Genomic DNA, 23,610 nt, shown 5'->3' with positions numbered 1-23,610 from the left:
GCTGAAAGGCATGCTGGGAAAGCAAGAGGCACACACACACAGTGTACAGGCATGTGTCAGTTCACCCTGTAGGTTACGGTGTCATGTCTTACAGTAGTGTCAGCTGCAGCACACACAGACAGCAGCAGTGAATGCTACCTGCAGCGGTGTCACGGTCACTCTGGTTCATTAGATCCCCCCACCCCTCTATCTGCAGGGGAGGCCTATTAGACCGGATCGTGCTGCATTCAGTCTGTCCATCACTGTCAGACTCTGACAGGCCGAGTGGGCAGGTCTGTCAGCACTACACCGTTTACACTACATCTATAGCAACTATAGCGAGATGTATACCCTTAAATACACCAAATGTGGGCTAAACTATAACTCTAAGCTCAGCAACAAATATTGAGAAATAAAATATTTGTGACAGAAAATTTAACTGAATTTGTTCATGGAACTTGTAGTCCTGGAGATTCTGCTCACGGAAAGCGCTGCAGCTCCATGAAGGTGTATTTAGCCTCTTGTAGCACCTGTTTTTGATTTTACAGCACAATTAGTTTCTGTTTCAATGTCAGCAGCACTTTTTTTTTTATACCTGTACCACTAGCAAGGTTGCCATTGAACTGTACTTGTGCAGTGCCTATTCACCGGGGCCGATTGCTTGGATCCCAGTATGCCACTTGTTGTATTTTCAAGAACCTTTCATCGCTTGTTAACTTCAGGGAATTGGTTGTAACGTTAGTATATCATGCAGCCAGACTGCAGTCAATGAGCCGCAGCTTGAAAAGTTCTGCTGTGGATGCAACATGTTCTCACTCCAATGAATCAAATAATGCAGGTCGGTCAGTCCTCCAAAGGGTTCTACGTTCCCCTCTAGGTGGGTGTGTCAAAAAGAGACTGATTCTAAATGAGCGTCGGTGCGAGTCGCCAAGGAGCGCTGATCAGGCTGCATTCTTTGACATCTTGGCAGCAAGAACGTGTTTGTCGAACAACACAAAGTTGTAATGTAGGCTAGTATGAGGAGACTTAAACCTAAAAGGATGACAACGAGACAGTCAGAGAATGAATATTCAGTTTATCTAAGCAGAGGAGATCAGGCTAACAAATCCAACAAGATGCAGAGAGCAAATCCAAATGGGCAAGCAGGGTGCTGGAAAACTTGGCAGGAAGACACGATAATCGTTCAGGGACTTGGTGCAAGAGGATTGGTATGAATACTGAGGGACTCTGTATTATCCGCCACAGGCACGCAATGAATCTTGGGATAAGTTTGGCCTCCATCAGTTGGATCTGATCTGAATCAGGAAAAGGTCTTGAAGAAGTCTTGGGAATGGGACGGCCTTGTCGTCGCTACTCTGAAGCATTCGGTCTTCAAATGCTGCATCCGAAGGATGCTGACACTGGATTGGGACACAAGGGACTATATTTCTGGTGTAGTCAGCAGATAGCCAGGCCAAGCCTTCCTTTTTAGTTCTCATGCTCATTGCCTGATAGTCTGATTAGCAACTTGAGATTTGAGAGGAGTTGGAGTTGAGAGACATGTACGACCAGAACCTTTCACTAGTAGTCAGTTTAAAAAGGTAATTTCTAACCAATTAAAAGTTAAATCATCATCAGACAATAGCTGTTAGCTTGTTCTTTTTACCAGCATTCAACTGCATCAATCTGGTTCCCATCTATCCATCCATTTTCTACCGCTTATCCTGTATTTAGGGTCGCGGGGGGGCTGGAGCCGATCCCACCTGTCATTGGGCGAAGGCGGGGTACACCCTGGACAGGACGCCAATCTATCACAGGGCCAACATGTAGAGACAAACAACCATTCACACTCACATTCACACCTACGAACCTATCCCCATCCTGCATGTCTTTGGACTGTGGGAGGAAGCCGGAGAACCCGGAGAGAACCCACGCTTACACATGGAAAGATTACTCTCAAGATGATGAAATTCCTGTCAATAAACACAACGCAAGAGTTCAGATCATGTCACTGTTTGTTGGACTACAGTGATGAGACACAGCAAACAGCAGCTTTTATTACTTTAGCTTTTTGACTTGTGCATGTTAACTTGTGTTAGAAGAAGAAGTCAAAACATCAGCAACACTAAGTGGCTTTAAGAAGAAGTATGTATATTCAACCGTTGACCGGTATAGATTACTGCATGAGAGTTGATAAATGTCTGAGACACGAATCAGTAGACATGTGTTGTGACGGGATGGGAGCATAACAAATGAACATTCTGTACCCAAACAATAAGTTGGTCTGAAGAAACTGTATGGTATGATGTCAGTTGTACGTGGTAGGAAATATCAACAATGTGTAGATAAATGTGGTATGAATACCAAGCGCAACTGTTACTCCTACAATTCACGATGGAGTTACTGAGCTGGTCACTGAATGCTATCGACAGAGTGTTCTCAACACGGCGTGCGGGTTCTGGTGAACCTGCGTGTCCGGATGGGACCTTCATGTCCGGCTACATCATGGATGGTTGGGGAAAGTGGAGAGTCATCTGCCTTGCCACTCTGGATGTGGAAGACGTCGAGGACGTGTACTTGTTCGCGTTCATGACAACTGGAATAATCGCCTTGGGATGTGGAATCTTCATGCTACATCGGAAATTGAGAAAGATCGCCACGGAGATGACCAGTGTGAGGGCGGACAACGCCACCACTCGGTCTACTGTGGTCGGGATGGGCTCTGATATCTCGGCAGTTCGTGACTCCACGGCACTGGTGCGAGTTGAAGTGGCCACTAACCGGGAAGAAATAGTGACCAATCGGTCAACCATGGTCGGGATGCGCTCTGACCTTCCCGCACTTCGCGAGTTCCCGTCACGGAAGCGAGCTGAAGTTGCCAATAACCGGGAGGAAGTGGCTAAGTCAAGGGCAGCGAAAGCTGCAGAGTACAGTGAGGATTCATAAAAAAAAAAAAAAAAGGGGGGGGCTCCCACACCATCTCTCACCATCTCAACAACTAGTACCTACACGGGACTTTATTTTTTATCTTGATTTTTACTTTTTTTCATTTTTTATTTTTTCTTCATTATTTACTTCTCCAACACTGGACTATATTTTTTATCTGTATTTTTTATTTTTATTTTTATTCTTTATTTTTTTAAATCTTTTTTATTCTTCTATTTTTTATTTTTTACTTCTCTTTTCCCTCGGACCTTGTCTACATGTTGAGACTGTTGCTCTATTGTGATGAATAAATATGGACAAGTGTGCAAACACACACGTAATCTGTATGCACTGGACTTCAGCTCTCTGTACCACCTACTGCTGTAACATGTTATGTCAAATGTCACTAGGAAAAGGAAAAGTTATGTCAAATGAAAGATGCAATGAAAAGAAAAGATTATGATGATGATTTTATTCTGTGTGTAATGGGGGCGGGACTAGATAAGCCTTGGCTTCTCCCGCTTTCCCTTTCGGCCATGTGTATTTTTTACTATGTGAAAATGATGTGTGAAGATGATTTAACTGACATGCCCGAAATAAACAAATAAACTAAACTAAACTAAACTTGATTTACATTAAATAAGCATTTACTCATTCAAAATGTTTATAATTATTATATCAATTGCTGAAATTCTACCACCACTTTTAGGTCAAACTTAATGTTTTCAAAGGAGTAAAATTTCACACAACTCACTTTGAAAAACAGGGAATTAAAGTTGACTTGAGAAAACTTGATGCATTAGTTGATATTTCCCGCAGCAGCAGATCTGACTGACTGTGTGTGTAATTATGAAAGGAAGTCAGTCAGTACTAACAGAGATTTAAAGCTAATGAGAAGACAAATGGAGCGGAGGTGAATTCACCCCCCTTCCCCCCAAAGCATAATCAAAACATGCAGGAACGTCGACTCATTACCCACATATAATTACCAAGTCATACTTATATGTAATGGGAAACTTTGGTTAGCCTTTTTTTTTCCTAAAACACATTCACCAGCCATTTGATTTCACTTTCAGAATGATTGCCTTTTTTTACTCTCCCTGCTCAGAATTGTATTCTGCCATTAGTCTAATAATACATAATTGCATTTTAAAGACGTGATAGATTATACATTTGCATAATGAGGACTGCCACCTCATTTATGGCATAAATCTCTGCCAGCATAATGTGTGTCTTTAATAATGCTTGTTCACAGCCTGCCGAATGAATTAAAATCAATTGAACCTGATGTATAAATCAAGGCAATAAATTATTAAATTGTATTGTGTCACTTCATGTTGACAAAAGTGACTATTTGTCAATTGTTTGTAAACGCAGGAGATGGCAGATGTAGATGAAGTGCTGCAATCGATGGACGCCAGATGAAGGAATACAAGGTGAGAGGTTGTAAAATGAGGCACTTAGTTCTCTAAAGTAGAAACATATTACACAGTTCCATCAGACTTCTGGGAATCTGATGAAGATCCTGGCTGAATCAAATCTTCAAAATATGAACTGTGTTCAAGAATTAAATATAGAATGTTATATAAAACATCAAAAATGTTTGGGAGGGAATAGAACATATCTGGCAAATTAAAGACTGAAGGTATCAGTACAATGTTCACTGAAAACACGTTTCCTTTCCTTTCCGTAAGAATATCTAATAATCCAACACAATATCTGCTGGAGTAACACAGTGTCATGGCACCTTATGAAACAGTCACAAAATGTAATCTATTGGTCTCGTGCCGAGTGAAACAAATTGCCTAGTTAGGTTCAAGCAACAAAATTAATGTGAGGTTTAGGCAAGACAAAAACACTGTTAGGTTTAAGCAAAAAAAAACAACTTCTTAGCTTAGGAAAACTTGAATTGTTGTCGGACATTTCCACCCCCCAACCCCCCACCAAAAGTAGTCTTTGTCAGTCAATATTTAATACTACAGCCATACCTCTGTGTCCACAATGAAAAAGGATCCTCATTAAATTAAGTTTTAGAACTCTTTGTTTAGGCACTTAGTTTAGGTTAGTAAAAGGTGGTGCTTTTAGTTGAATAACATTAGGTCTGTATTCCTTTTGTGCTTCTTTTTTTTACCTTAGATTTTTTTCTCTCCACTAAACGAACGGCATCGTTTCTCCTCAGCTGTTTGTCGGTTCATTCTGAACCATCACCAAACCAAACGGCTCTGACACCAGACAGTCTTTCATCTTTTTTCTGGATCGAATCACCGTGCTGGTAATAATATCAGTATATAATGTGTGTCAATGTGATGCATTAAGGCCACTGAGCCACCTCTGGCTGTGACAAACCACCAGGTATGATCACAGGTGGCATCTCAGAAGTTCCTGCAGGCACAGTGTGAACCCATGCAGCTGTAATCTGGTTTTCGCCACATTACTGGATATTGAAAATTCAATATGTGGTACACAGTGTGCTTCCTGTTAAGTGGCAAAGATCAGCCAGCCATTTACACCTCAGAGTTTGCCATTGACTTGTGTTAATGTAGAGGAAGTGGATTTATCAAAAGCAGGTGGAGAACAAAACTGCGAGAGGAGCCCGACTGGCAGGCATAAGTTGATTTGTGTAGCAGGATTGATTACAGTGTAATGTCTGTTTCTCTGCTCAACGCATTAATGTCTGGAGCTCCTCAAGTGGCTCAGCTTCCAGACAAGCACTTGTGTATTGATTTATTGCGTTGCCTTGGTCTAATTACTGGGGAGGGACGGCAACGAATGAAGGAAAGGAGGAAGAATTAGCAGCTAAAGGAGCTCATCTGAGCAGGTGAAACCCCAAGGAAGAAAAACTGGCTGTTTAACCAGGAAAAAGGTTTCCGATTTAGTGTTTAGTTTAGTGTGAAACCGCTCAGTGAACGACATCTCTGGTCTCACACAACGTACGTCGCCAACACGGCTGTTAGCTCGGCTGGCTAGGTAGCTAGCTAACTTAGCTACGTTCCATCACTAACAGGGCTCTCAAGACACGCATTTTAACCTGTTCACACGCTCACACGCCACAGTATTTCTCACGCAGACAAATTACCTGGATAATTAAAAAAAAACGTTCTCATATTTTACAAAAATAGTTCACCGAAATGTGTTTCTGAAAACATTTTATGTGAGAAATAAGCTATGCAGTTCAGAGTGAGATTTTGGCTGAAGGTATGTGTCCACAGGCAGCGTTATTTCCACGCTTCCCATTCATTGTCTATGTAAGAAGCCGTGCAATGCATTCTCGTCGGGCGAGTTTTGAGACGGGGTGCCGCCTCCTGCAAGCTCTCGAAAATCTTTTAAACTGACCGTTCTCGATCTAAAATAAAGACAGATTTTTCAGGATATGAGGAGTCAGATAAAAAGAGGGGTATCAGTTTCCTTTGTGTGTCAAAAATTGCCACTTTGTCAGTGGTCCTAAGTTTAAATCTATGACACTCTAGGTTCCAATCTAGCATTATTTTAACATTGTGCAAAAGAGAATGTGTCAGTTCCATCCATCCATCCATCCATCCATCCATCCATCCATCCATCCATCCATCCATCCTCTACCACTTTATCTTGTATTCAGTGTTGTGGGGGGCTGGAGCCGATCCCAGCTGACATTGGGCGAAGGCGAATGTGTCAGTTGCTAGTCTTTAATTGACCCAACCACCCTCAGTAGCTCTGAGCATCTAAAAATGTTAATGTGTTTATATTGAAGTTAGTTGAAAGTCAAAATTCTAAGTGAAGATAACACTGAATTGTCTTTAACTTGCATTCTCTGTCAGCCATCAGGGGTGCATGTCAAATCAGTACATTCATACTTCTTGTTCTGCATGTATGGTGTGTTATTTATTGACGCCACTTCACCATGAGCATTTTCTGATGTTTGGAAGGAGCTGAGGGATAATGGAAGCAAACCTTACTGCTAAAAATAATTTATATAATGTCGTTTTGATTTCACTGCAGACATTTTCAGCCTAAAGTAATGGATGTTTAATCATAATGTTTTGATTCATCATCAAAACAGGGAAATACCGAACCAACGATGACTGTTGGTGGAAAAGCCCGATCAATTTTTGGATTTCTTAAGAAGAAAAGATCAAATGTTTTTTAAGCCATATACTAACAGGTGTGTGGGTGAAAGTCTATTTTTCTGTCTCTCAAGAGTCGGGAGAGAAAGACGGCAACAAGCAGCTAATTAAACGCTGATGCTAATGCGATTTAGCACAGTTCAGGATTAGCTGCCCAGAGCTTTGCTCACAGATGCACCGTCATGGATGAGCTGCTTTGATGGATGTGTGGAGCAGGAACTGTTGAGTCTGTACATGTATGTTCATGTATAACACACACACACACACACACACACACACACACACACACACATAAAGGCTCACACTGCTTTCTCATTAATCTGCTTCCAGCCAGCTGTGACTAAAACATTGAAAACAATGGAATCACTACTCAATCATTCCTCCATACTGGATTAATTATGATCTTCCCTCACAAAAACTCATAATTATCTTCATTCAAATAATGTCTACTTTCATTCCATTAATGTGTTGGTTATTTTCCTGAATAATCAATCAAACATTTAGTTTATGTAATACAAAGGAAATTAGAACATTAGAAAAGGTGGAATCAGATAATGTTTGAATTCATATTTTTAAGTCAATTTCAAAATAAGATAGTTGGCTAATTTGTCCAAAACTGTCCCCAGCTCACTTTTTGTCTCATGTCTTGAATGGAAATGTGAACCCTGCAAAACAGTCCAAGTCAAGAGCCAGGGAGAAATCTCTTCTGCTTTAACGCTACGAGGTGAGTGACATACAGTTATGTATTTAGCAGAACATCAAACCTAACAGACGGTTGACAGATTAAACCTATAGGGCCCTAGTTTCGTGGCGCAGCGCAGGGCTGCGCAGGGTGGCGGAGCCGGCGTAATGCAAGTTTCGACCCGCGCAGCCTTGCGCACGGTCAGTTTGGCTGTTTGGTGGATCGCCTGCGCCAAGATGGGTGTGGCGGCGCAGCAGTGGGAGGCGTCACAGATTCAGCTTGGCGTAGCGGAAGTTTCGTGGCAAAAAGCCTAGCCGAGACTTCGCCGAAACCCGCCAGCTCCAACCTATTCTCGGTGCAAGGCGCAAATAAAGTCCATTCATTCAAGGCAAAACCCCTCAATTCTCCTGCAAAATGAAACTTTACATTCAAAACAATGTTATTTCTTCTCAAAATGGTATTTTGTTTTCAAATGACACACACAAACCATCATATGAATAGACATTTATAAGAACCAGTTGAACACTGATGTGCTCAAAGTAAAACACGATGAACACTTGTTCTCCATTTACCATAATGACTTAGGCCTTTTTTTGTTCAGTGTTACACTCACTACAGACAGTACATACATACATGTGTTGTAAAATATTTTAGAATATTGTTTTTATATATTTTATTTTTCCCACAAGAATACTGTAATGTACACAGTTTTCATCCCAACCAACACAAAGTTGCATATACAGTGGACTACATACAAAACCAGAAGAATTTACTGTAAACAGTTACAAAAAAACAACTATCCCGCATCTTCTCTTCTGTTTCGGTCACAGCACCTCATCCACATCACAGGCAATGCAAGCGATGGCAAAACAGCGGGGGAAATATCCATGCTAGGCTCCTCCTCGTACTCTCACTCCTCTGGCTCTGCCTCTGTTGCCAATGTTGGCATCCATTGCTCCAAAACAGAAGAGCTCACCTGTTGCACTTTTATGCTAATGCTCTGATTGCAAATTGTAAAACTGGGTTGCAGGTGTTTGCCCATGTGATGAGTCAGTGTGCATAGTAGGGAAATTAACTTTAGAATTTTGAATGGCAGTGTGTTCCTTGTGAAAACAAGAGATTTTCTTCATGAAAATTGTGCCAAATGCAGAGAATTGTGTGTAGTGTTTTGAAAAAAGTGTGTTTTAAAACTGCAATGTGAGTGTAAAGCAGGAATTGTGTTTGCAGTTTAGCAGAGTTAGTTCAGGGGGTTGGTGCATGAGTTACATGTTGTGGTCACTGTGTTTCAAGTACCAGTATTTGTGTGTAAACAATTGAGAAAAACTGTATAATATCGGCATTGTTATTACAGTTTTTCTCGATTGCTAAGACACATTTCTCGAAAGCTGCTCTCCTTTTCTCTAAACTGTGAACACAAAACCCAATTTTCAAGCTACATTCACAGAACCTCAAACTCTTCTTGCAAAACCAAACTTTCAACTCAAAACAGTTTAATCTGTGCCCAAAACTGAACTCTCACCTCAAAACAGTTCAATCGGTGCTCAAAACTGAACTATGTTGTCAAATCGTGCCCCGAGTCAATCAAAATTAAAAACACTACAGAGCAGTCACTAAACACTACATAGAAAAATAGAAAACACAATGCTCAGGACATGAAGCGGTATAAATAAATGTTCATTGTTCACTGTACGTTAAATGCATGTTGCAAAACAAAAAACCTGTTTATTTAGCACTTGTACATAGTAAAAAATAAAAGTACTAAAAACAGAAATCTTGTGCATTTAGCACTTGTATACAGTAAGCCTACATAAACATAAAAGTACAAAAATATACATGGAATACTAGGCCTACAAACAGTTAGACTAACCCTCCATTACAATACTACAGTACATTAGCACAGTGATGTACTGAAACATATTTTTACTTACAGTATACTGTGGTACAGTATATAGTATAGTCATACAGTAATTGCTGTCAACATGTACATACTATAATGTCAAAAAATTACCTGTTCTCTTCTCTAAATCTTGGGATTATGGTGGACACAGTGAATCTACTGATGTTTGGTTGTACCCTTTGTCCGGCCTCCCTCATGCTCATACCATGGACAAGAACATGGTCAATCACAGTAGCTCTGATTTCATCAGATATTACTGTTCTTTGTCTTCGCTGACCACCTTGACTTCCTCGGCCACCTCGACCTCCTCGACCTCCTCTGCCTCCTCGACCACCTCGACCTCCTCGACCACCTCGACCACCTCGACCTCCTCGACCTCCTCTCACACAAACTCGTCCTCTCAGATTTCTATCCATTGTAATGCCTCACAAGCCAGTGGTCTCTGAATATATGTTCCCTCACATCGTTAGCCACAAGTGTGATCAATTTTGAGTTGTTGTGTTCAACCAGTGACTTTTGTGCTTTACTTGTGTTTGACTTTTGCCACCTGTGCCCACCATTATGCAACACAGGTGCATCACAATGAAAATGTGTTGGCAAGTTGTGTCTAAACAGGCGAAAAGTGCTTATGGTTTTGCCAAAAGAGTGACTGATTCAATCAGTGGGTTCAGGCAATGCAGGGCTGTACGCTTAGCTTTTTCACTAGGAGCACAGGTGCTCCTAAATGAAAAAATTTAGGAGCACAGAAAAAATTTAGGAGCACTATGAAATTTCTTAAATAACACAATTTTATTATTAACACTCAAATCATGTACAGTAACACACATGTGCACTCAAACGTATAAACACAGTGCCATCATAAGGCCTACTGCAACCCTCAATTAAACACACAGAACATCCCTGTCCCACATCTTTTTGTAGTCAGGTCACCTGGCCAGCGGTCCACAGCAGGACTTGGATCATAGTCCTCAAGACTTGGCCCCTCCAGGGTGATCCTCATGAGGTCTTCGGTGGTGGAGACCGCAAGGCTGCTTCTTTTGGAGCTTTTTATGCGGTTCTGTGCAGAGAAGCCCCTCTCGCACTGGGCAGCTGAAATGGGCAGCACCAGCATCAGCTGCACCAACTCCAGTATGTTCTAGGGGGATCAAGATAGGCCTTACTTATCTCATCTATAACCACCAATAATAGGAGGGCACTGCAGCATACAAACACTCAGCAGTGTTTGCTTACCTTGTAATCCTCCCTGTATGGCTCCTTGGTCAGCATGGTCTCCCACAGGCCACTGTAGGACTTGTCCTTGAAGTTTTGACTGACCAAGATCTTCAGTCCCTGCCACTCGTCCTGAACAGCCGCCAGGTCACACCCTAATCTGTAGAGATTTAACAGAGGGAGTTAGCAAATACCCAAACATCATTGTTCGCATCACATGGCACAGCAGTGCAAAATACATTCTTACCTCTCAAGAGGCTCTCTGAAATGCCTCATCAAGTCTGCCACACCATCATCACCAAAGGTCAGAAGGCTGCCCTGGTCATCTGGCCATGTGTCATGGTTGAAGACTTTGAAGGCCTGCACCGGGGTCTTGACTTCAGCCTCATCATTCAGGAGCACACCAAACCTGGCTTTTAGCTCAGTCACACCGATGTTGATGGCCGCCTCCATGTGCTTCTTCAGCTGGGGATGGGTGAGGTCTGTGAGACCTGTCAGATTCCCCTTCAGTGGTATTCCCTTTGAGAGAGAGACACACACAATCACACACAAAATTGTTTTAAAGACTGCATTTCTCCAAATCTTTAAATCAAATAGACCTACACTAATTCTCATATAGTGACTGATTCTCACACTTTTGCTCTAAACATTTGTTTCCCTTAGATCCTAACAAACTCATCCTAACACACCTGGAATCTGCACTCATCATCATCTCCATGCTGAGCAAGCATGGTCTGGATCTTCTCCAGCATGCCTCCTGACTTTGCCCTAGACTTAAGTCCTTCTAGTCTGGTCACAGTCTTCCTCAGCTCTGACGTAGCTTGGGGGAGGATCAGGTCATTTCTCTGCAGGGTCAGGCTAAGTGAAGACAACTCCTCGAACAGGTCAGAGAGAAAATGGCAGAATACACAAAAAAGTGCACTCTCCATTCCTCTCTTTACCTATGTAGTAGTGAGTAGATCAGTACAAAATAAGTGTTGTATTCCTAGCAACCTCCTCACCTGCCAGTCATTCAAGTCTGAAATGTAATTTGACTTGAACCTATTTTTTTTAGCTTCATGTTTTGTGTAAAACTGACCTTCTTTGCCCGTCCTTGAACCTCCACTGAACCTGCAACAGCCAGGTGCTCCATGTGCCGCAGAACAATAGAGTACTGGCCATGGTCTATGGCGAGGTCCTTGTCTGCCCCATGTCGCAGGAACACTTTGAGGGCCCTGTGGACATGGGGGATCCAGCGTGTCCCTTTGACGGTAGACGGTGTGCAGACATCCACACCAAGCACTTGCCCTAGTTGATGGAGCTCTCTCTTGGACTTTCCACTGAAGTGGTAGGTCTTCCACACGAGATGCAGAAGATCGTACACCTGGCACACCATTGGTTCTTTCTTCTGGAGGGTCAGGATTGCCAGCTCTAGTCTGTGAAAGCCAAAATATAGTAAAAAAAAACGATCCACCTTCTTTTTCTTCTCCACTCTGTTACACAAGTAGTTGGTGTGTCTGTGTGCCTGTTTGTTTGTCTTACTGACAAATAATTTAGTGTGTGTGCACACACGCATGTGACAAATGTGCATATATGTCTGCTACCACATAATCCATTTTTTCAGTTACAAACCTGTGTGGCATGCAGTGGATAGGGATAATATACTCCCCTGCCTCTCAATCATTGCTGATTGCTTATGGTGGACACAGTGAATCTACTGATGTTTGGTTGTACTCTTTGTCTGGCCTCCCTCATGCTCCTACCATGGACAAGAACATGGTCAATCACAGTAGCTCTGATTTCATCAGATATTACTGTTCTTTGTCTTCGCTGACCACCTCGACCTCCTCGACCACCTCGACCTCCTCGACCTCCTCGACCACCTCGACCACAAACTCCTCCTCTCAGATTTCTATCCATTGTAATGCCTCACAAACCAGTGCTCTCTGAATATATGTTCCCTCACAAACCAGTGGTCTCTGAATATATGTTCCCTCACATTGTTAGCCACAAGTGTGATCAATTTTGAGTTGTTGTGTTCAACCAGTGACTTTTGTGCTTTACTTGTGTTTGACTTTTGCCACCTGTGCTCACCATTATGCAACACAGGTGCATCACAATGAAAATGTGTTGGCAAGTTGTGTCTAAACAGGTGAAAAGTGCTTATGGTTTTGCCAAAAGAGTGATTGATTCAATCAGTGGGTTCAGGCAACGGAGCATTTGGTTCAGACAATAGGGTTTAGTGTTTTAGCAATTGAGAAAAACTGTGACTATACTACACAGTCTTATACGTTACGTAAAAAAAAACAAATACTAATTTCAGCATTGGAATAGTACAGATTTTTTTATTATTCAAATTGTATTCGATTCCCAAAGTTCATTCCAACAGCCATAGTGTTTTGTAGGCTTGTTCAAGCTTGACATGCCCATTCTCATGGTTGCCTTTTAATGGGATTTATCAACAATAAGAACAAAAAATCATCAGCCTTTCAGGGGAAATCAGTTGTTTTAAAAGATGCATATTCTGAGACAAATTAGCTTTCAATGAAACAATCCCAAACCCAGTGACATAAGGTGAACATGAGGCCTCCAGGGGTTCTGAGCTTCAGTTGGCAATGTTTAAGATTGATTCCTAACTCAGAGTTGGATTAAACAGCAGCAGTTCTCTGCAAAGGTTTACTCAAACTTTTTTTTCTGCTCGGCTGACATGTTTGCTATATTGTCTTCTTAAATTGGGATTTGAACCTTAAAAGTCCCTGCAAACATGCTGTTGCCTTTGTCTGTTTGTTGCTTTACCCACTTTAAAACCTCAGCCTGTAGTCTTTACATGCGTCATGCAGGCGGAATGCGATAATCTCTTTTTAGCATGAGGATAATCTCTCCAAATTCAACTATAATCAGCCAGACATCATGTCCTCTACTGACCCAGAAGCTTTCTTCTTCCTTAGCTAAGCACTTACAAGACATAAAAAGTGGAGTGGAGGAGTTGAGGCAGACACACATCTGATCAACAGAGCTGAGCCTCGGGCGTATCAATTGCTAAATCCCTCTGAAAGAGACTAGAAGAAAAAAACACTGGTTATTCTTTGGGAGAGAATATCATCTGAAAGAGATGTGAGCGAGAGAGAAATAAAAGAAAAAATCATGAATCTGAGCTGGCCGTGAGAAACAATGGCACTTTAATTGTTTCCTGAGGGATTTAGCGTTGGCTGTGGATTTTCACCCAGCCCCCGCCTTCATTATGATGCATTTCCCCCCCCAAAACAATTCCTGGCACTTGTTGACATGGGCACCAGGGCTCCATCAACTCCTCCTTTCTTTTCTGTTCGCCCACCACCTCTCAATCTCCCTCTCTCTCCCCCTCCCTCTCACAGTGGGCATCGCTCGCTCGGCTTGGAACAGATGGGCAAATCCAGCAGATGTTTTATCAGACCGTTTTCGTTTTTTTTGGTTTGTTTTTGCTTTTTTTTCCCCTCTTCCTGTCTTTTTCCTCTCTTCTCGCATTCATTCGACTCTCCCGCTGCAGAATGGATTTAGGTTAGGGAGTTAATGAGGTGATTTGCATCTGTCCAAAGCTGTTTTCTGTTGATTGTTTTGAGGGAAGAACAACAGGCAGAGTGGAGGGAAACTACTATTCTTTCCTGCCTGAAATGCAAACAAAAATTATATTCTAAAATAAATTAGTTTCTCGTTGACTCATCAAAACCTTGTTTTCTAAATGCTCCTGCATATCATCCTTCAACATATCCAAATTGATGAACATTTTGGGAAGAAAAAAAAATTCAGCAATCGGGAAAGAACAACACAACATATTCATACATGCCATTTTCAACTGTCCTTTTTCCAAGCATAAACACTCATGAGGCAAAAAGGATCAGTTTTCTCTCACGATTTGACACATATCCTGGCTGATGTACCATCACTACTTGTTCTGTATGTATGGGATGTCTGCAGTATGCTACAGGCATCAAATGATGCAATGCTCTCAATGCTCAAAGACATTTTTTGGGACGTGAGGACAATTTTTAACAGGAAGTAGAATAAAGAGTTTATTGTCTCAGGCTTTCAAAGACTACAATAGTGTAACAATCCTAATTGTTTTTAAGGACGTCTGCTGTAAATGTGTGTCATAAGACCAACGAGCTCAGCTCTGGCAGAACATTTACCTCTACAGGTCTGTAAACTTTGTATTTTCAAGGTAAGTTAAGGGATGATTAAAGCAACACTAAAGAGTATTCAGTGCCTTAAAATAATGTTTCCAAAATAGTTTCAGTGGTTCATCACCTCAAAACCGGGTGAACGGCACTTCAGCATTCGCTCTGCAGCCGTCTATCGGCTGTAACCGCACTATGTAACTTTGCCTCATCGGGTAGCGGTTTTGTAGTTCTAATGAGACTACGAATTTGACCTGCTTTACGGCAAGCGTTACAAAAGCCGGTAGGTGGAGGCTGTGCGTGGAGATCAGTGGGAGAACACCCGGCAAGTGCGTGGAAGATACCTTGCAGCTAGGTAGTTTTTAAATTGGCGTCATGGCAGAGCCTGCAAAGAAAAGGAGGAGTATAATGTCCGATGAGGCGAAGGAAAGAAAACGGGAGCATGACAAAGAAAGAGCTTGTACGAGAGTGAATATTGGACTGGCTCACACTCGTTGGCGAGAGCTGAAGGAGGCTACAAAATGCAAGACGGATGGTGACTTGGCTTTCTTGCTGCTGGTATATATTATTGTGCTAATATATGTGTAACTATCGCTATGGCTCATGTTAGCTAATCTTAGCTAAGGCGTTAGCTACTCTACCTTGTCACTGGACATCGTTCAAATCGTACATCGTTTCCAGAGCCGGTTCTGCGTACAAACAAATAACGTGCGTGCAACGGTAGGCTGCGGTAGGCTAAATTATTTACGACGGCAGTAATGGACAATTCCCTTCCAACCTGTAGGGGGACCGAAGAGGAAAAGTTCTTAAGTGTTGCTTTAAATGGTAAGTGGACTGCAATCATATTGCTCCTTCATGCCTTCCTAGACCGTATACATTTTCCTGTCATTCCCCAGAGAAAAGAGGGACCTCTATTTCTCAAACCCTGTTGGAAGGCCAGATCCCCAGTGTCACTATGGTGTTACTGACACCTGTCTTTACCACAGGATGCAGATCCAGGGAAATTACATTGTGGACAGTCTGTCTTGATCTGTTTGGGAAATGAATCAAATGTGCCTGCAGTCTGAATGTAACCTTAGACATGTGTAATAATTCTTGTGGCTATTTCCACAACACAGTGCATGGGTCTTTGGCATTGCACAATGTACACAAACTACTGAGCTCCCCTCCTGTCTGAGCTCCTCTTTGTGTCATTTTAAGTGTAATGTGAAGGTAATTTTGGAGTTTGACCGCAGGATCATTTTGTGTTTATGTCACTTGTGCCAGACGAGCCAGAGAGGAGGGGGGGGCTAACCTCGGTGTAGACACCAACAATGTTCAATCATGGCTGAAATAAACACTATTGCTTCTTTGTAGTGCAGATATGTGTCCTGTCTGGGTTCATAAGATCTTCCAGTAGTTGTTGGTGAATTTCACCAACCTGTATTCACTGTATCTACACATCAGCTGGTTAACTACAGCTTTAAGAACCCAAAATAAAGTATTTAGATGTGAATTAATTGCATTAAACAGATCAGAAGGGTTCTGTAATAACTGCAAACACATTTTTAAATACTTGTGTGTACGCTAGGCTATGCTAACATTATAGCTGCTCCATCAACACTCCAAAGAGGTCATCGAGACATAAATACAGCAGCGACCTTGTTTGTACCACAGGCAGTCTCTGGTCTGGTCTGGTCTCTGGACTAATATGAGCTACTATTGTCGAGCTCTGGGGGACTACAGACACAGGAGATTTGTTTCTGAAATGTCATTACTTGGGTCACCATAGGTGAGGGTTGGAACACGTAAATGTTCCTTCTGACTCAGCGGTCCGGTACAACACTCCGTTACATTCATTCTCAAAATTCACCCATTCACACACAAATACATACAATGATGGCACCTGCCAATCAGGATCTAACTAACACAGTCAAGCACATTCACACACTGATTGGCAATCTGGGCCCAAGGACACTTCTACACGTGAACTGGAGGAGCCATGCTCAGACTTGGTACTGACTCTTATCCCGACCGCTTCAAGCTCGGCTGCAAATTTCCCCAATATGTGCAAAAGGCCATTATCAGATGAAGTTAACAGAACCACATCATCTGCAAAGAGCAGAGTCACAAGTATGAGGTCCCTAAACAAGACAATCACTCACCCTCCTGTGCCTCGAAATACTGGCCATGGAATGGCGAACAGAATCTGTGATAAGGGACAACCCTGGGGCCCAGGAACTAGGGCTGAGTTCTGACTGTAGCGGCCCCTAGTTTGAGGCCATTGTCTTTCACTCTGTCAATGCTTATATTGAATTGATTATAAAAAGGATTGATGAGTGCAGCTTTTAGTAGCTTCCTGAGTAGATGTAGTTGCTTACAGCCCACCTGTGATGGAGGACAAAGAGCCTCACAGACAGCTGTGTGCCTGTTCCGTTTATAGCCACACTCACATTACCACGATGCATCTGCTCATTTGGGTTTTGTTCACATTTTTACATCTCGGGCAGAATATCTCTGGAAGCATTTTTCACCATTCTTGCATCTACAGCGGTGTAATTAATCTAGCTGACAGGTGTCTGCTGCGCAGGTACAAACAGCCAAATAATAGGGTCTGTTCAGGATGTGATGGCTCCCGCTGTGCTGTGTAGGAGGGGGAAAAAAAGACCAGCAGGTGTTTACTAAAAATGAAACAGAGTGGAATCAGCAGTTTATAGGAGTTCATTCGGCAGCAGATAGACAGAGCAGAGGGACTTTTTAGTGATTATTCTTATCCTGCCTCGGTTTTATTTAGCGGCACAGCTGAGCCCTGGTTCACATTCACACTGGAGTATTACAGAGCAGGCCCAGCTGGGTATGTTGGAGAATTCTATACGATTTGAGATTTCTATGGAAAGATCTACAGAGCACCTGAACAATGCGTTTACTGAGAATTTAAAGAGTCAACAGATACGTACAACATCAGATTACAGCGGCACATTGTTCATGCAATGTTTAACATTTTCATATGTATTGTCACGTTTTTTTAACAATAGATACTGGGTCTCTGACTAATGTAAAACTCTTATTTTGAAAGGGAAAATAGCTCCATCAACATAGTAAAAGGCCCTGTGTCTGTAGTGAGGTGTTAAACTGCCCTGGTTTAATCTGCTGACTTTGGTTATTCAGTGACAACATGAGAACATTTACTGCTCATTGATGACATCAGAGACACGGACAACTGTACATATAAGTGGACGACGAGTGTGGGCGTGTAAGCTGCTCACCCGGGTCAGATGCAGTCAGCAGAGACCAGAGCAACAGCAGCTGTAAAAGTAGTTTATAGGAAGAATTAGAGCTAATCATCATTAACCTGAGCCCAACACCGAGCGATAACAGGCCACCAGAGAACCAGCAAAGAAGGTTTTTAAGGGCGATGAGGGCCGCTCGCTGAGCTCCTGGGGTTCCTGACAGACTGATGGGAAGTAGGAACCAACATGTAGGATGTCAAGCTAATGGACACCATCTGATGTAGATGGAAGGAGGAAGAACTGTGTTCTGTGTTGAATAATCCCTACCAGAGAAACATTAGCATTAATCTGCAGCCCATTCCACCTGATTATAATTAGTTTGGAAGTCATGCTGTCCCACATGAAAAAATGGAAAAGTCAACGACTCAACAGATTTCAAATTTCACAAACTGCCATGGGATTGTAATGTTGCATTAATCTTCTCTACTTTGATTTATCTTCTGAAATATTGCAGTCAATGTTTTTCCATCAAGAATGAATCAAATCACCGTGTGAAGTCTATGGGCTTGCTTACGATGACAACTCATCCCCATATCTGCCGCTTCAAGGGGCTTTTGGGCCTCTTTTAGCTCCTAGTTTTGGGTTTACCATACATTTCCTATCTGCTTCAGTCCCAGAAAGCAGCTGTTGTCATCAGACAAGCTCAGATGAACCCACTGTACCCACCACAAGTTCTATTGTACCTGTTCTAAAACTAGTATGAAGCCTTGAGTGGCCAGAGGGAGCTGCTGTGTCAAGTAAGAGAAAATGTGTGAGATCTCGGTAACTGGTCTGCTGCAGGCGAAAGGCTACATTAGCACTGCTAGCATAACACACTACAATATCTACCCTGCTGAGTGCGGGCGAGTTGCATGGTGGGAAATGTGTGAAAGAAAAAAAACAGATCTCTGATATCTAAAAGCTGTAATCTTAAGATAACATTCAGTCAAATAGTACGAGAAGAGGTTTTACACTAGTTTCCATGTAAATAAACTTATTTGACACAATGTTAGTATAGGCAATTTTTTAATTCCATCAAATGTAAATATTCTGAATATCCTGTGCATCAATTTGTGCAAATCACTCCCAAATGAGTGCAAATTTTTTTTACATTGCAGGTTGAACATTATTATTATTATTATTTCTCAAAGGGATGGAGTGTTCTGTTTCATGTCCTGCAAAAGCAGAAAGCTCCGTGCCTGTAAAAGCACATATAAAGCTGATTAGCCTCCCGGTTGTTAATTCCTGCTGACACCGTGCGGGGGTTATTTCCAGCAGCCGCTCAGGCCTGCAATGAGCCGCCTCGCACAATGAGGAAGTGACATTTTAATGTGGCGGATAGATCAGAAATGGCTAATGTTTTATTAGTGGTCTGCCATCGGCTGCAGGTGAAAGCTGCTTTTATTGGAGCCCTTCGCTCCCTTCATGGCACTCTGTGCAGAAATAGATGAAGGTATTAACATTAAGCACCTCTCCCATGGAGGCGTCGGGTCCCTTCACGCCTCCCCATTATGTCCCGCAGTCAGAATTTACCCACACGACCGGCTGAATCAAATCATTCCAAGGTTACAGTTACAGCTGTTGTGGATTCCCATTTCTAGATGTTGTTGTTAAAAGGAATCCGAGGTTGATGTTCGGGGCGTGTCGGCTCCATGTCGCTGTCACCACGTCTGTGCAAAGAGAACAAAACAAAGGGAATGAAGGACGAGTGTAAACACTCAGGGTTCACACACACTGCTCTTTCATGCATTATATTTCACACTCACGCTTTCACAAGTCATTGACTCCTCACATCAAACCGTTGGTTCAGTTCATTGAGACTGCCGTGAAATCCCACAGTCAAGCACATCTCGCTTTTGGGGAAATGTGTTTACATATGTAAATGTCACATCCTGGTTTCTGAAACCTGATTTGTCCTCTCGCCTACTCGCCGCACGCCCGCTTCGACTGGCGAACCCTTCACAACAAAACGGCAGCATGTGTGGCCGAGTTGGACAGCACATTTACTGGCAGAATATCTAGCCTCTTATCGTACCTATATTTGCTACGATATGATGCTGTCTTACACACCTGATCCTCTGGATGTGACAGCTGTCAGGTGACATCTCCTCTGCTTCATTCACGTTCAATGGCTGGAGTGTCAACAGCTGACGCAAAAACCACATTTTGTCTGGAGAAAGGAAGGAAGCTGCTTTGTCTCTTGTTGGTAAGTCAGAAACTAATTGTAGATTTGGGTTTAGGCATTGTGTGAGTAAAGCTAGTTGTAACATTTAGTCTTGTGTTGATAGCTTGTTGTTGAAATTCTAGTGAAACTGTCTATGCTAAGTGAGTTATCAACTAGTTTGAGCCAGCTCAGCTGTAGTGAATAGAATTGATTGGAGGGAGGGGTCACACTCAGTACTTGCAGTAAACTGAGCACTTAAAAGGCTGTCATTACAGCGTCAGCTGCAGCGTCTGGCCATCAGAACGAAGACATCTGAACAAAGACAAGGGAGTCTATCTGTGGGAGTCCAGAGAGGAAGTCCACTGAGGTAGGCATAACATCCCCCCCCCCCCCCCCTCACAGCCGTGTGTCTTATCCCAGTCAGGACATCACACTGGAGAAGATTTTACCGAAGACCCTTCACTCGCCCACCACATCCCTCCCCTCTACGCCTCGAATGGTCACCAGCCGCCGCAACCTGAAATCCCTCACTCCCTCCGCTCTCTCCTCAACTGTTATCTCCTCGCTACCATCCTCAGAACAGTTCTCCTTAATGCCTACTGAGGAAGCCTCCTCCATCCTGATGTCCTCACTCTCCTCTTCTTTGGACACTCTCTGTCCCCCAATCTCACGACCTGCGCGATCATCTCCCTCCCCTCCCTGGCTGTCTGAACCTCTGCGAACCAACAGATCATTGTTGCGAGCGTCAGAGAGAAAATGGAAGAAATCGGGCCAGCACGAGGACCTTGCTCACTACCACCACCACCTCCTCTGTAACTTCACCTCAACTGTTTCGGCAGCTAAATCTGCCTTCTACCTGGCAAAGATCAACTCTTCTGCCTCCAACCCCAGGAAACTCTTCTCCGTGTTCTCTTCCCTCCTCACCCCTCCTACCCCTCCCCCCCTTCCTCCCTTACTGCCGATGACTTTGCTACTTACTTTACCAAGAAAGTAAATGACATCAGCTCCTCATTCACGCCTATTCCCTCCCAGAAGACATCTCTTCCAACTCTCAACTCGGATGGTCTTACCAGCTTTACCCCCCTCACCTCTGAAGATGTTCACGCACTTGTTACATCTAACCGTGCCACCACCTGCTCCCTCGACCTGATCCCCTCCTCTCTTCTCCAAGACATCTCACACGACATCTTGCCATTCCTCACCACCCTGATCAACTCCTCCCTCACCTCAGGTGTCATTCCAGCGGATTTTAAGACAGCTACCGTGAAGCCTCTCCTTAAAAAACCCACCTAGACGCTACTGACATCCAAAGCTACAGACCTGTATCTCTTCTTTCATTCCTCTCTAAAACCTTGGAACGTTCCACCTACAACCAACTGTCATCCTATCTCTCGCTGAACAACCTCCTAGACCCTAATCAATCAGGATTCCGGACTGCTCACTCCACTGAGACAGCCCTCCTCACAGTGACCGAGTCCCTGCGAGACGCCAGAGCCTCATCCCACTCCTCCGTTCTCATTCTCCTCGACCAATCTGCTGCATTCGACACAGTCAACCACCAAATCCTCCTCTCCACTCTGGCTGAACTTGGCATAACTGACTCTGCTCTCACCTGGTTTACATCATACCTGACAAATCGCACCTTTCAGGTCACATGGAATGGCTCCATGTCCAAACCCTGTTCTCTGGACACGGGTGTCCCTCAAGGCTCAGTATTAGGACCGCTTCTGTTCTCACTATACACCAGATCACTAGGTTCTGTTATCACATCGCATGGATTCTCCTACCATTGCTACGCAGATGACACCCAGCTGTTCCTCTCTTTTCCCCCGTCCTCTGACACTCACATTGCAACTCGCATCTCGGACTGTCTGGCTGACATCTCTGTCTGGACAACTGCACATCACCTCAAGCTTAACCTGAATAAAACCGAACTCCTCTTCATCCCAGCGAAAGACTGCCCTCGCATGGACCTGTCGGTCACTGTCGAGGGCATCACAGTATTGCCGTCGTCAACTGCGAGGAACCTGGGTGTAATCCTCGATGACCAACTATCCTGCACCCCCAACATCACTGCTGTGGCCCGATCCTGCAGATTTGCCCTCTACAATATCCGCAGGATTCGGACCTTCCTCACAAAGGATGCAACGCAACTCTTGGTCCAAGCACTGGTCATCTCCCGCCTTGACTACTGCAACTCTCTCCTGGCCGGACTCCCGGCCTCTGCGATTAAACCATTGCAGCGTATCCAGAACGCTGCAGCACGCCTTATCTTCAATCTACCCAAATTCTCCCATGTGACCCCCCTCCTCCGTGACCTCCACTGGCTCCCTGTTGCAGCACGCATCCAATTCAAGACGATGACACTGGCCTTCAGGGCCATCAATGGAACAGCACCCATCTACCTTCAAACACTGGTCAAACCTCACGCCCCGAAGCGAGCACTTCGCTCCTCTACTTCAGCTGGCCGGCTGGTACCACCATCGCTGAAATCAAACAAATGTCGCTCAGCAAAGTCCAGACTCTCTGTTCTGGTGCCTCATTGGTGGAACAAACTCCCGACTAATGTCAGGACAGCAGAGTAATTTGCCATTTTCCGAAAAAGGCTCAAGACTCACCTGTTCAGACTTCACCTTGACTCTACATAGCATGACCCACTAACACCCCCCCCCCCCCAAAAAAAAAAAAACCTTACCTATAGCACTCTGATCATAGCACTGTTGCTCTTGAAGTACTAGTTTACTCAGATGAGGACCTAACACTTGTTCTATTTTTAGCTCTTACTTTATCAGCAATGATACGTTGTGGTTTCTTTGTTTCCTTCTTTTGACAAATGTACTTATTGTAAGTCGCTTTGGACAAAAGCGTCTGCTAAATGACCTAAATGTAAATGTAAATGTGAGTCCTCCCTGAACATGCAAGTTTGTCACCTGAAACAGACTGAGATATTATAGATAATCTGTCCGTCTGTCTGTCTGTCTGTCTGTCTATCTATCTCCTGCTATACACCAATTAACTAAGATGAATTATACAGAATCAAAAGGATAACAAAATAAGGTAAAAATGACAATATCATAAGGTAGAAGAGCAAAGAAAAAAATGATGATGATAAACTGTTCTAGTATAACCTTACCTACTTTCCTGCGGTCCCCCCACCCCTGTGGCCCAAGTTCTCCCGTCTTTTAGACTCATATGACTAGTATATCCCCTTCTCTTATCAACCATACCCACACCACAATAACGACTCAAGTAATAAAGCTAAATTAATTTGGGTTACATTATATCGTGGTTTTC

At 43.3% G+C, this 23,610-nt stretch overlaps 1 protein-coding gene across 1 annotated transcript in view; it reads right to left on the bottom strand.

The window, feature by feature from the left end:
• Positions 1-10,264: 10,264 nt before the first annotated feature.
• The window catches only part of LOC311013356 (uncharacterized protein), a gene marked incomplete at both ends in the record, with an annotated part of 37,806 nt that continues 24,460 nt past the window's right edge, over positions 10,265-23,610 (bottom strand). The window contains 5 exons of the mRNA XM_084009374.1: positions 10,265-10,282; positions 10,509-10,697; positions 10,793-10,931; positions 11,019-11,290; positions 11,850-12,186. Coding sequence (XP_083865500.1) covers positions 10,265-10,282; positions 10,509-10,697; positions 10,793-10,931; positions 11,019-11,290; positions 11,850-12,186 — 955 coding nt within the window. The remainder of the gene's footprint in view (positions 10,283-10,508; positions 10,698-10,792; positions 10,932-11,018; positions 11,291-11,849; positions 12,187-23,610) is intronic.

This window comes from Eutrigla gurnardus (genome assembly GCF_963514095.1).
Source record: "Eutrigla gurnardus genome assembly, chromosome: 5".
In the NCBI taxonomy this organism is placed as follows: Eukaryota; Metazoa; Chordata; class Actinopteri; order Perciformes; family Triglidae; genus Eutrigla; species Eutrigla gurnardus.
Note: the sequence above shows the minus strand (reverse complement) of the source record. Positions and strands in the feature narration are given on the sequence as shown.